Source organism: Lathyrus oleraceus, chromosome 1 (genome assembly GCF_024323335.1).
Source record: "Lathyrus oleraceus cultivar Zhongwan6 chromosome 1, CAAS_Psat_ZW6_1.0, whole genome shotgun sequence".
In the NCBI taxonomy this organism is placed as follows: domain Eukaryota; kingdom Viridiplantae; phylum Streptophyta; class Magnoliopsida; order Fabales; family Fabaceae; genus Lathyrus; species Lathyrus oleraceus.
In genome coordinates, this window is record NC_066579.1 from 419,266,794 (window position 1) to 419,278,289 (window position 11,496).

Consider the following 11,496-nt stretch of genomic DNA (forward strand, 5'->3'; position numbering starts at 1 on the left):
TTCAAGAATGTTAATCATGAAAAGATAAGGAAGGTAAAGGCTATTGTGAAGGACCTAATAAATTTGGATGCAACTGATTCTAAATCAGATGAAGACCTTGAGAACTATGAAGACCTTGAGAACTGCATGAATTCAACTAGTCATGAAGATTGAAGACCTTGTTATGTTTCACATGATTTGTTTATTGGTTGTTGTTGTTGACAAATCTTTTTCCAGAGTCTCTTTTATTCGTGTATGTTTTTGTTATGTTGATGTTATTGTTATGTAAGTTGATAAATTTTTATTGGATTACAATGTACTGCTAGTTTATGCTAACATGCTATTTTTTTATATGGTATTTGTAGGATTACAATTGATTTGTGTTGCTAGGAAGAAAAAATACAAGAAAGGATGAAGTTGAAGTGAAAGATGCAAACTTGTGTGATAGACCTAGAATGACATTCATTCAAATTTAACACAAGTTTGCAGTTTTCTCCCCAGTTTCATCCTCCTTTCGTTTTACAAGTTTGTCTTAATTTTTCAAGAACGGTTAGTTATCAAGTTCTCCCAATCTATTTTAATTAATTGAATTTTTTGTTGATAAATGTTGTTAGTGAGTTTGTTATATAATATGTGATTGCTTATTTCACTAACCACTTATTGAACTTGCATTCATTTAAATAAATATTTGAGATAATTATCAGAAATATTAAATTATCTTGAAAAATAACTTAGACGATTCAATGCTTCTCAAATTGCATGCATCTTATAATTCATGATTTCCTCTTTAGTCCATAGATTTTGATTCAATTCCACAAATTCTTCAAAACAATGATGATAAATGAATGTCAGTCTGAGTTTTTCACACAAAATTTAATGTTTGCAAAATATACCAGAAAAAAAAAAGGAAATCAAATTTTGTGTGAAAGACTTAGAAGACATCAATTCATCATCATTACTTTGAAGAATTTGAGATTGAGTCAAATTATATGGGTTAACGAGGAAATCATGAATTACAATATGCATGCAATTTGAAAAATATTGAACCGTTTAAGTTATTTTTCAAGAATAATTTAATTTTTCTGATTATTATCGCAAAATTCTATTTGAATGGTTGTATATGCGTAATGATGGGCGGGGAAAAATAAGCAATCTCATATTTTATAATAAACTATTACACATACCATCACGGTTGGAACAAATAACTGTTGGCAAACGATAAAACGCAAGAATGACATTGTTGGGATTCAAACCAATGACTTATAAATTATTTCACAACGATTGTCTTCTTTACTTGTTGTTATAAGTAGCGCGCTGTCTAACTTATAACCACGGTCACTTGCCTGTTGTGGAAACCAACATACATACAATCACACGCTATCTAACAACGGATATGAAACCGTCATTATGTGTGTTACGTATATGTCATTATATGTGTTTTTCGTAGTAGTGTGTGTTATTAACTAATAAGTAAAAAAAATCATATATGAACGGATAAAATCACAATTGAATTCGAAAACATTAATGAAAGGAATAAGAAAACTCCGTAAAAAATAAGAAGAATGAAGTATGAACCTATTTATAGAGGAGTTAGTGAAGACTTTTAAAACTATGGTCTAGCACCTATGATAGCATAACTTGAAATCATCTCTCAATTGTCCTAACAAACTATTATCAGTTAATTACACGGTTAAGCTCAGTTGGTTACATTGTCAGTATTGTTCCTTGATTGAAGACTAGTCCATTCCACTATGCTTTACCACATTGGCAAGATGTGAGAAGATTTAGTAGCCAGGCTGTGTGTTTTGGTAGATGAATGGAAGCAATTGCATTGCTTGCAGATTCTTGCACATAATAAACTACTAGCTGGCTTACTACGGTAGTGTACTGGATGGATGGATGGTGTATTTGACTAATTGACTCATTTCCACCAATAATTGTTCTCTTTAATGCTTGCACTAACTTTCACACGGTTTCAATTCTTCTTGTTTTTTTTATTTCTTTAAAAACTCAGAATTAGATCTTGAAAACAAGAATCCAAAGCTTCTCATAAGCCAGCATCCATGTTTACCGGCATCGGTTACTATATTAGACTTGTAATATGCTACTAATATAATAATGGATTCAGTTCAAATATTCACAATTATATTCTTATTGTAAACCATTATTATTTTGTCTAAACCAATAGTTTGTGACTATTATTCCCTCCTCTATCTTTATTATATATGATTTTGCATTAAAAAAATATTATTTTTAATGAAAATATTTTATTTAAGTGGTGATTATTATTTATTTTGATATAAATAAGATGTCATCGAAGATGACTAAACAGGAAAAATTATTTCTCAAAAAAAATAATAATATTGTTTTAGTTATGACTACTTTGACATTATATCAAAATTAAATTTATATAAAAAATTTAGATACAAAAATGGCTATTGTCATAAAAATGAAAATGGCTATTGTCATAAAAATGAAAAAACATAAAATAAAGGAACTTTTCTATTGACTAATGTCACAAAAATTCTAGGTCAATTAGAAAATCATCACCATTATTTCTTTGAAAATAAGACATATTTGTTATCATTTGTTATCATTTGCATTATTCTATTGATTTTTTTTTTGTCAAATAACCTAATTATTGAAATTTACCATTTTAAAAATAAATAAATAAGATATGATAAATTCAAACCTATCATTCTAAAATTAATTGTAATATAAACTTTATAAATTGTTGGACTCAACGTCACAACAACGGTCGTTTAGAGTTTCATTATTTTAGATTTTATGTTCATGATTTTAATTTAATTAATATTATTCATTTTACTAACACTAATTGTTTTAGGTTATATTTATAAATTTCACTTAATAATTTTATTACTATTTAATTTACTTAAAAACTAATCAATTTTATAAATCTATTGAATATTCATTTCTATATAATTTAATGTTATAAAAATTAATTAAATTTAGAAAAGCTTTAAACCTTATTGTTGTTAACTTTTAAAAGATATCATTTCAAATTTTGTTTACACCTATTAAGTTGTACAATACCAGCAAAATATAACAACACAGATATCCACCTAAATCGCATCATTTTTCAAGAAGATGCAAACTCATAATCAATAATTCTACAAATTGAGCAATAATCCAAACATTGAAAAATTACTCTTTCTTTTACTTTTTCTGCCACATATTCAAAGAATCTAACAAAACAAAAAAGAAAGGGAGAAGGAAGATAGAAAAAGAAAATGCAAGATTAAACTATATTGATCTTGAGGAGAATTCAAAATTTCACTCTTTCCTAACCTAAAGAAAAACATATGACATATATGAAAAAAAAAACATAACACTAACATTGTATAACACAAAAAAAACATCATTGAGTTTCAATATCTGAGATTTACAACACTCATACATTCTGTGTCGCATAACAATCACTTGCTAGATTTCGAATTTGCTCGCATACATATGTATGTAGCATTATTTGATCATAAGAGAAGGAATGGTTAAAAGGGTTTGTTTTTCTCTCCCAAACAAACGTTTCAATGCTTTCAATTGACTCACAACATGTCCATGAATACCAACCCTAGTTGCAACCACACTTGACATAATTCTCTTTCTTAGCCTCTTCAACCTCTTCCCAATCTTCACCTTCAACTTAGATATTTTTATCCTAAGACAAGATTGTTTTCGTCGAGAATTCGCTTGTTCCAACACCTTGTAGATTAAGAATTGTGCTCTTCTATGAAGTATTTCTTGAGGATCTTCTTTATCCATCTTTGAGTAAGAGTATGATTTCCTAGAAAGAGCCATTTTTTTCTTCCTCTAAGAAATTTAAGAAAGAGGAAGAGGTAGATGTGGATGTAACAATGTGGTTTATGGTTATTATATTTATATAGTATTATAGATTTTTGAAGTAAGATTTATAGTATTTATTTTTAGGGGGTGGTGCAAAAAAATATATTAATGTAGGGTCATTCTAGGATGTCATAGGGTGATGAAGAAGATCATGTGCACCAATTATGTGTAACAAATAATGGAGTTTATTAATTTGTGCCTCTGAACTGGCTTACATCATTTAATTTAATTTAATTTAATTTAATTTAATTAATTAATTCATGTCTAATAGAACCTGCCTTGGAAAAACATAGATAAATTTATAACTAGTGACACTGCCACCTCAAAATGTAGATTAATTTTGTGAGTAATTTGTACTTTTTTTATTCTTTGTCTTTTGGCATCTAAGTAAAACCAGCATGAAATGTGACAAAAATTATGTGTAATTTATATTATCCACTACTCTTAAAGTTCGCTACTGATATTTTTGGTGTTTAATTGGTTTTTGTTAGGAAATGAAAAGCTTAAATTTTGTATGTGAAATTTTGTTGTGTATCAAGTTATCATCCAATTACTTATGGCATGTTATGTTTTTATATTAATTTTAATTTGATAAAGTAATGACATCATTGACCTCTATAATGCTAATTTAAATAAAGGTTTGACCACAATAATTCGATATAATACTAACTATAGTACTTGATAAGTTAGACTTCCCCTCTGGCCTCTCCCTCTCACCTGGTTCTTGACCTACAAAAATTTAATAAATATTTCTTTGAATATTTATCAGTTCATCAAGTCAATACAACAATTATTTTTTAAATTAGAAAGATTGATAGTTTAAGATTTTTTTTTTCAAAAGAACTGTTTATTTTAATGATTAAAGACTAATTTGATCTAATAAAAATAGTTTACTCATAAATATATATTTAAACTTAATTAATTTTAACCTCTCATAACTTAATTTAAGATTTTATTGTACTCTTATATAATAAATATTAATTTTTTAATTTTTTAAAAATTATTTTGTTAGTGAATTTAGTTTAATTTTTAACGATAAATATTTAAGATTGAGTAATATTATTGAGTGACCATCACTATTTTTTTTAATTAATCATTATGTTCTGTTTGAGAATCATAAATCAATGCAGTTGAAAAATGGATGATCTTGAAGGGTGGTTCTGATATGCGGGATAGAACTACATGGTTAATCCTCAATGCCAAGTCAACTTAAGATTCAATACGAGTATAGTAAAAATTGGAGATCATATATTGTATCTTGCTCATAGTGTGTGAACTGATTTATACTTTGGGTCAAGTGGAGTGGATTTGAGACTGATTGGGCCTTGATCATTTAGGCCTTTGGCCGGTCCAGGACAGTTGTCCCCAAGATTTTTCCGGGCACTGAAGGAGTCGGGGAAGCCTTAAGTATCATTGTTCGGCCTCTAGACGTGGTCTGATGTGGAATATAACTAAAACGTTTGGGATCAATTTTTGAAAATTAATGGTGAACAAACGCATTTAATGTGGTTTCATCATTGAAACGTTTCGTCACCCTTTTCAGACACGTGCAATGATGTAACCAATTAGGGTATGATGTTGTTTATATAGTGTTTGAATGCACTCGAGTTAGTGTGTATCCATTAGTAGAAATATAGTCATTGATCTTGTGATTTCTTTCCATAGTTAGTCTGATCTTTTCTATTTGAGTCATTCTACCCAAAAAAAAATTGCAATCAAGGGTTTATTTGCTTACATCCGATCAACCTTTGGTTCGACCCCTTTACTCTAGTTTGGGGCGACTTCCTGGGGCATTTTTACTGGTAAAGCCTCTCACCATCGCGGCCCATCTCATTTTCTACTATATTTATCTCGATTATCCTCGCTTCTATCGAATTTTATATCCAAAGTATCGGTCTAAGATCCACCTTAACCGAGATGTTCATTTCTATTGTACAAAGTCAGTTTCTCTTTCCTAGGATGGGATGACAATGAAGGAGGAATTACAATCTTGGTTTCAGGGGTTTGGCTATGAGGAAGGGTTCGACCCTGGTGAAGTGCCCCCTGCCGAGGTGAAAAAGAGAATGATTGACACGCATGATATCTTGAGTGTAGTTATCCAAGAGGAAAGGAGAAATATTTTTAATGAGGGCGGAGTATTCGTGCTTTTTTTAACATGCGTGATTGCATTTTACAAATAGCATGGACAAGGTAATCAAGTTAAAGTTATTTCACAGTCTTGCAAATGCTCAAGGTATTCAAATTATGGTGAATACTGGGACTTCTATCTTTGTCTCTACTCCTCTAGCGAATACAGTTCCTGTTCTTGCCCCTTCTCCTACCCCAGATATAAAGGCTTCTGCTTTTGATCCCAAGGTGGATCAACTTGTGGACATTGCGGCCACTTTTAATAGTGGAAAAATCAACCCCGCCTCTGGTCTCGGCAAAAAGGGCCTAGGATGAGGAACAACAGTCCCCGGACTGAGGGTTCTCCAAAACGGTCTGGCTAAGGGTAACGCTTTTGGTGAGGTAACTCCCTTCATGTGGGTGCCAAATGCCTTTTCTTCTAGGCCTCCTTAGACTCATGATTATGCGGTGACTAATGTCTTAACTTCGGATTTATCCTTCGTTCAGGAACTCTTTGAGAGAGATAAGATGAAACTGACTTCTGAGCTTGCTCACATCCTGTTCAAAGTTGCTTCTATCTTCTCTTTTGTCTTTGTTGGATGGGAAGATGTCCTGGATCCGAATAATCCCTCCAAGTAAAGGGATACTTGGAAAGGGAATGAGGAAACAATGGAATTGAGGTGCCTTACTCTCTAGAAGGAGCTTGTTACGCTGCACGGGGAGGTTAAAGACATCAACTCTTTGCAAGAGGCATTGGAAATACATGGTTTTCCTTTTGTTCTGGTTGCTCATGTGACTGGGCTAGAGGGTTCCCTCGAGGATGAGGAGAAGCGGTATTAAGTTGCTTTTCATTTTGCTTAGGAGAAGACCCGTCAAGTGGAGAAGCACCACACCAGAAAACCCTTCTTGAGCAAACCTAGGCCCATGTAGAGGCCTTGAAAGCTCTCTAGGACGAGGTGGAAAGTTTAAAGCGGGTGCATAGTGACTCTCTTCAACGGATTATGCAGGATGTGCTCTAATTCTGTAAGTGAGTTATTGAATATGTGATGAGGCTCTGCCTCGATGCTATACATTATGTCGAAGGTCTGAACCTGTTCAAGTCTTCTCCCGGGATAACTCAAGAAGGTGGCCCTGGTACCTCTCCCTTGCCCCCAAGGCTAGGCTCGTATTGAAGTGGATGTCTCCAGGCTCCACCACTTACGCCCTTGGATTATCTATATTTGAATAGGGTGCGCCAACTATACAGAAATGTGTTTAATATGCCTCAGATGATTAGTCATGTGAGGTAAGTGTTTGAGTCGTATGATAATCACTAAAATATGTTTAGTTTGTATTGGATACACAATTGGGCATGGAATGTGTTTAAGTCATTATTAGAATTGCATAAATGTGTTAAGTCTGTATCTGATACACATTCATGTGGTTCATGCATCGCAAAAATAAGATAAGTTTGTATCGGGTATGCAACCATACATGGAATGTGTTTAAGTCGTGTCAGAATCCCAAAAATGTGTTAAGTATGTATCATAGACACATTCATGGGAGCAATGCTCTTAAGCTGTATCAGAATCGCAAAATATATTAAGCTTGTATTAGATACAGAATTGTCAATTTTGTCTTTGTTGCCTTCATCTTGGGTTCGCTAAGAGAAAGAGAGACAAAGAAGCCTTCAACGGTAACTCCAGCATATATGGACAATATTCTAGGTCTTTGGTCGTTGCCCTTCTTCTTGGAATTGGGTTGGATGCACTTTCTTGCACATCTCCTTTAGTTGGACGAGGTGTCATAGTATCCCACTTTGTGTCTGCTCGCCGTCGTGTAGTTTGAGGGTCGACTTATCTAGGTATGTAGCGTGAAAGTGATCGTTGAAACTTTAGGATCGTTGAATTACCCAAGATAATGCTTAGGTGATGCACCTTTTAGGCCACATGGACTAAGCCTCTTGGATCGCATCTTATTCTAGAGTGAGTACCTACCTTAAGCGATCGGTATAGATGACACTTTGCTTATGCGGGATCCAGTCTTGTGGTTTGCCCCCTTTGGACCTAGTAGGAAGGTCGGATGTAGATTTCATTCTTTGAGAGACCAACCTTCTTGACCTCTAGTTAGGGCTCGGATAGTTCTTTTAGTCCCATCTTTCCTTTGGATTGACGAAGTCGAGAAATGATTGGGAATAACTTCCATAATCAGGGGTACCTTTGCTATCTCGACCAAGGGGACTTTGTCATACGGTGAACTGGACCTTATTGGATTTGTAATCGCAATGTCGCGGTTAGCAAGAGTCGCCACCGACTTTTCTTTTATCCCATAAGGAAAGGTGGAAAAGGACAGGAAAGACCTTAATTTTAAATTCTTAGGTTCGGGAGGTACTTTATACAAAGGGAAGGTATTAGCACCCTTTGTATCCATGGTTATCCATGGGCTCTTAATTGCTCAATCATTTATGTTTTCTAGTTTGAAAAAGGTGGTTGAGAAAGGTGTGAAAAATGTTTTGCAAAATGAGAATTTAACTTTGTAATGATTCTTGCATGAATGTATACAAAGTGGTTATCTCGTTTTAATTTAGAAAATAGTTTAGAAAATATAACTCGGCAATGATCCTAGTGCGGATGTATGCTAAGTGGTGATTTTCCAAAAAGATGTTTGAAAGGTGTGAGGTGAAAAGTATATTTTTTTTGTTATGAATGAGCAATTAAGGTTATACCTGTCCGAGGTCTTTCCGGGCGTTTCCTATCCTTATGAGGGTAAAACTGTCCTTACTATTGAGAAGTAAGTAGTTTTATCCTTGGGATGTAGAAGGGTCATCGATTGGTCATTGAAGGCAACGGTTGTGAGGATACCTTAGCATTCGAAGGGACTATCATCATTTAACCGTAGGCTACACCGAAGGGTCATCGAGGGACAAAGTCGTATTTCCGAAGGCAACATCCGAGGGACTATGATGATTTAACCGAAGGGTCTTTGCTAAGGATATCCCACATTCGCGGGGCATGACCGTAATATTGTAATCGTGGGATAATAAAGAGAGGTCCGATATCATTTATTTAAAGTCCATGTTTTACGTTCATTAGGTAATTATGGTGATACCGCATTAAATCGATACATTAAAATCAACACATTAAGGATCACTACATTAAAATTAATTGGGCCATCAATATGAATCTTCACATTAAAGTGAAATAATTTAGAATCCATCTCCATGAAGGCTTCCCATGCATAAAGCGGAGTACCTAGCCAACTATTTCTTCGGAAGAATGCTAGCCTTTACACCATGAACACACGGATTAAAGCATCGAGGTAAAATACAATTGGAAATTGCACCATAAGATAAATATAACAGCCAGGAATTTAAGCCAAATAATGCAGAATCATCATTAGGTAAACATAAAATGGGCAACAAAGAGACAAAGCAGCCCCTGTCCCGTTCGCCTCTGCTTCGCCTAGCGAAGGCTCAGCGAAGGCTCGCTGCAGGCTCGCCTAGCGATGAGCTGGCGAGCGGCCACGGGTTTGAAATTTGAGAACATTATGACCTCAACCTGCAGCATGGCTTATGGCATCCAACACATAATTATATGGTTCAGTTTCACAATATTCAAGCACATTTAAATTCTCATGCAAAACTTCAAAAAATGTTTATGAATTCAATTATAATATCCTCCACAAATTAAGAACATGAAGTGGTACCATATGCCAAGTGAGAGTACAAAACGATATCACATGCAAATTAAGACACTAAAGTGGTACCATATGCAAAATAAGGACACAAAGTGATAATCATATGCCAATTAAGAAACTAAAGCGATAATAGTGAGGCAAACCTGTTTGCAAGTCGAGTTGCAACCTTGAATTGGCGAGCCGGCCTGAGTTGGGCGACGGTGGCTTCGGAGCGGGTAAGCGGCCTTCAGGGTTTCCGCCTTCTGAACTCTTTGGACCAGCAGGGTTTCGGTGCTAGGGTTTCCTCTGGATCTCTGTGTGAGTGTCTCCGGGTGAGTGAGTCCATCTCTGTCTGTCCTTTTTCGTGGCAGAGGAGCATGTATTTATAGTAGTGGTAATGGTGACCTAATGGGCTTAAAATGAGGTCCAGAACTTCAAACTTTCGCAAGCTTCGCTAGGCGAAGGAATTGCTCGCCTAGCGAGCAAACTAGGTCTGGGCTTTTTCCTGGATCCAACGCTTCGCTGGGCGAGTGGCCTGATGCAATGTTCGCTAGGCGAAGGAGCTGCTCGCCTAGCGAGCCAGCTGTTTTGGGCCGCCTGTGGATTGGGCCTGTTGTGAGTGGGTTTTTGTCCATTTGGTATTAGTGCCTTGCAGAACAAGTCAGAGGGTCTTGGAAATGCTTTGTAGTGTCGATGGGCAAATTTTGGGGTATGACAGCTGCCCCTGTTCAATATTCTCGAACCGAGAGAGTAGAATGGCATGTGCCGTTCGTGGTCTGGAGGTGAAAGATTATTGAACACTAGAATGCCCCGAAAATTTGCGCTTGTCCATCAGTCTTGACGGAGATGGGCTTAAAGATGCCATCCAAGAACTTGCTGAGGAGATTTCCAGATTGGGTCGTACGTTAGACGATATCTAGAGACATGGGTATCACACCGGGTCATACATCAGACCGTATAGTGAACCCTCTATTACGCTGTTGACTTCGCTGGGGAGTCAGAGTATGCTATACTGCTGGGGATAAGGGATCAGAATGGATCATACGTTAGACCGTGTCTGAATACCAGAGTGAGCTGTTCATTAGGCGGATGACTTTGCTGGGGATGAAAGATCAGAAGGGATCGTACGCTAGATCGTATCTGAGTTGCAGAATGAGCCGTACGTTAGGCTGAAGCTGCTGAAAAGGGAGTAGTCGTATACTAGACTACCATTCAGGAATGTACCTGTCCGAAGGTAGCACCTGAGAAAGGGAGTAGCCGTATACTAGACTACCATTCAGGAATGTACCTGTCCGAAGGTAGCACCTGAGAAAGGGAGTAGCCGTATACTAGACTACCATTCAGGAATGTACCTGTCCGAAGGTAGCACCTGAGAAAGGGAGTAGCCGTATACTAGACTACCATTCAGGAATGTACCTGTCCGAAGGTAGCATCTGAGCAAGGGAGTAGCCGTATACCAGACTACCATTCAGGAATGTACCTGTCCGAAGGTAGCACCTGCAAGGGAGTAGCCGTATACCAGACTACCATTCAGGAATGTACCTGTCCGAAGGTAGCACCTGAGCAAGGGAGTAGCCGTATACCAGACTACCATTCAGGAATGTACCTGTCCGAAGGTAGCACCTGAGCAAGGGAGTAGCCGTATACCAGACTACCATTCAGGAATGTACCTGTCCGAAGGTAGCACCTGAGCAAGGGAGTAGCCGTATACCAGACTACCATTCAGGAATGTACCTGTCCGAAGGTAGCACCTGAGCAAGGAAGTAGCCGTATACCAGACTACCATTCAGGAATGTACCTGTCCGAAGGTAGCACCTGCAAGGGAGTAGCCGTATACCAGACTACCATTTAGGAATGTACCTGTCCGAAGGTAGCACCTGAGCAAGGGAGTAGCCG

At 36.3% G+C, this 11,496-nt stretch overlaps 1 protein-coding gene across 1 annotated transcript; it reads right to left on the minus strand.

The window, feature by feature from the left end:
- Nucleotides 1-3,173: 3,173 nt before the first annotated feature.
- Nucleotides 3,174-3,864, minus strand: LOC127115851 (uncharacterized). Its single transcript, XM_051047286.1, has one exon. The coding sequence runs from the start codon at nt 3,793-3,795 to the stop codon at nt 3,463-3,465; it is 333 nt and encodes a 110-aa protein (XP_050903243.1). The 5' UTR covers nt 3,796-3,864; the 3' UTR covers nt 3,174-3,462.
- Nucleotides 3,865-11,496: the final 7,632 nt, after the last annotated feature.

Bases quoted from the DNA above. Each gene is read 5' to 3' on its own strand.
- LOC127115851 (XM_051047286.1), bottom strand. From the start codon at position 3,795: ATGGCTCTTTCTAGGAAATCATACTCTTACTCAAAGATGGATAAAGAA.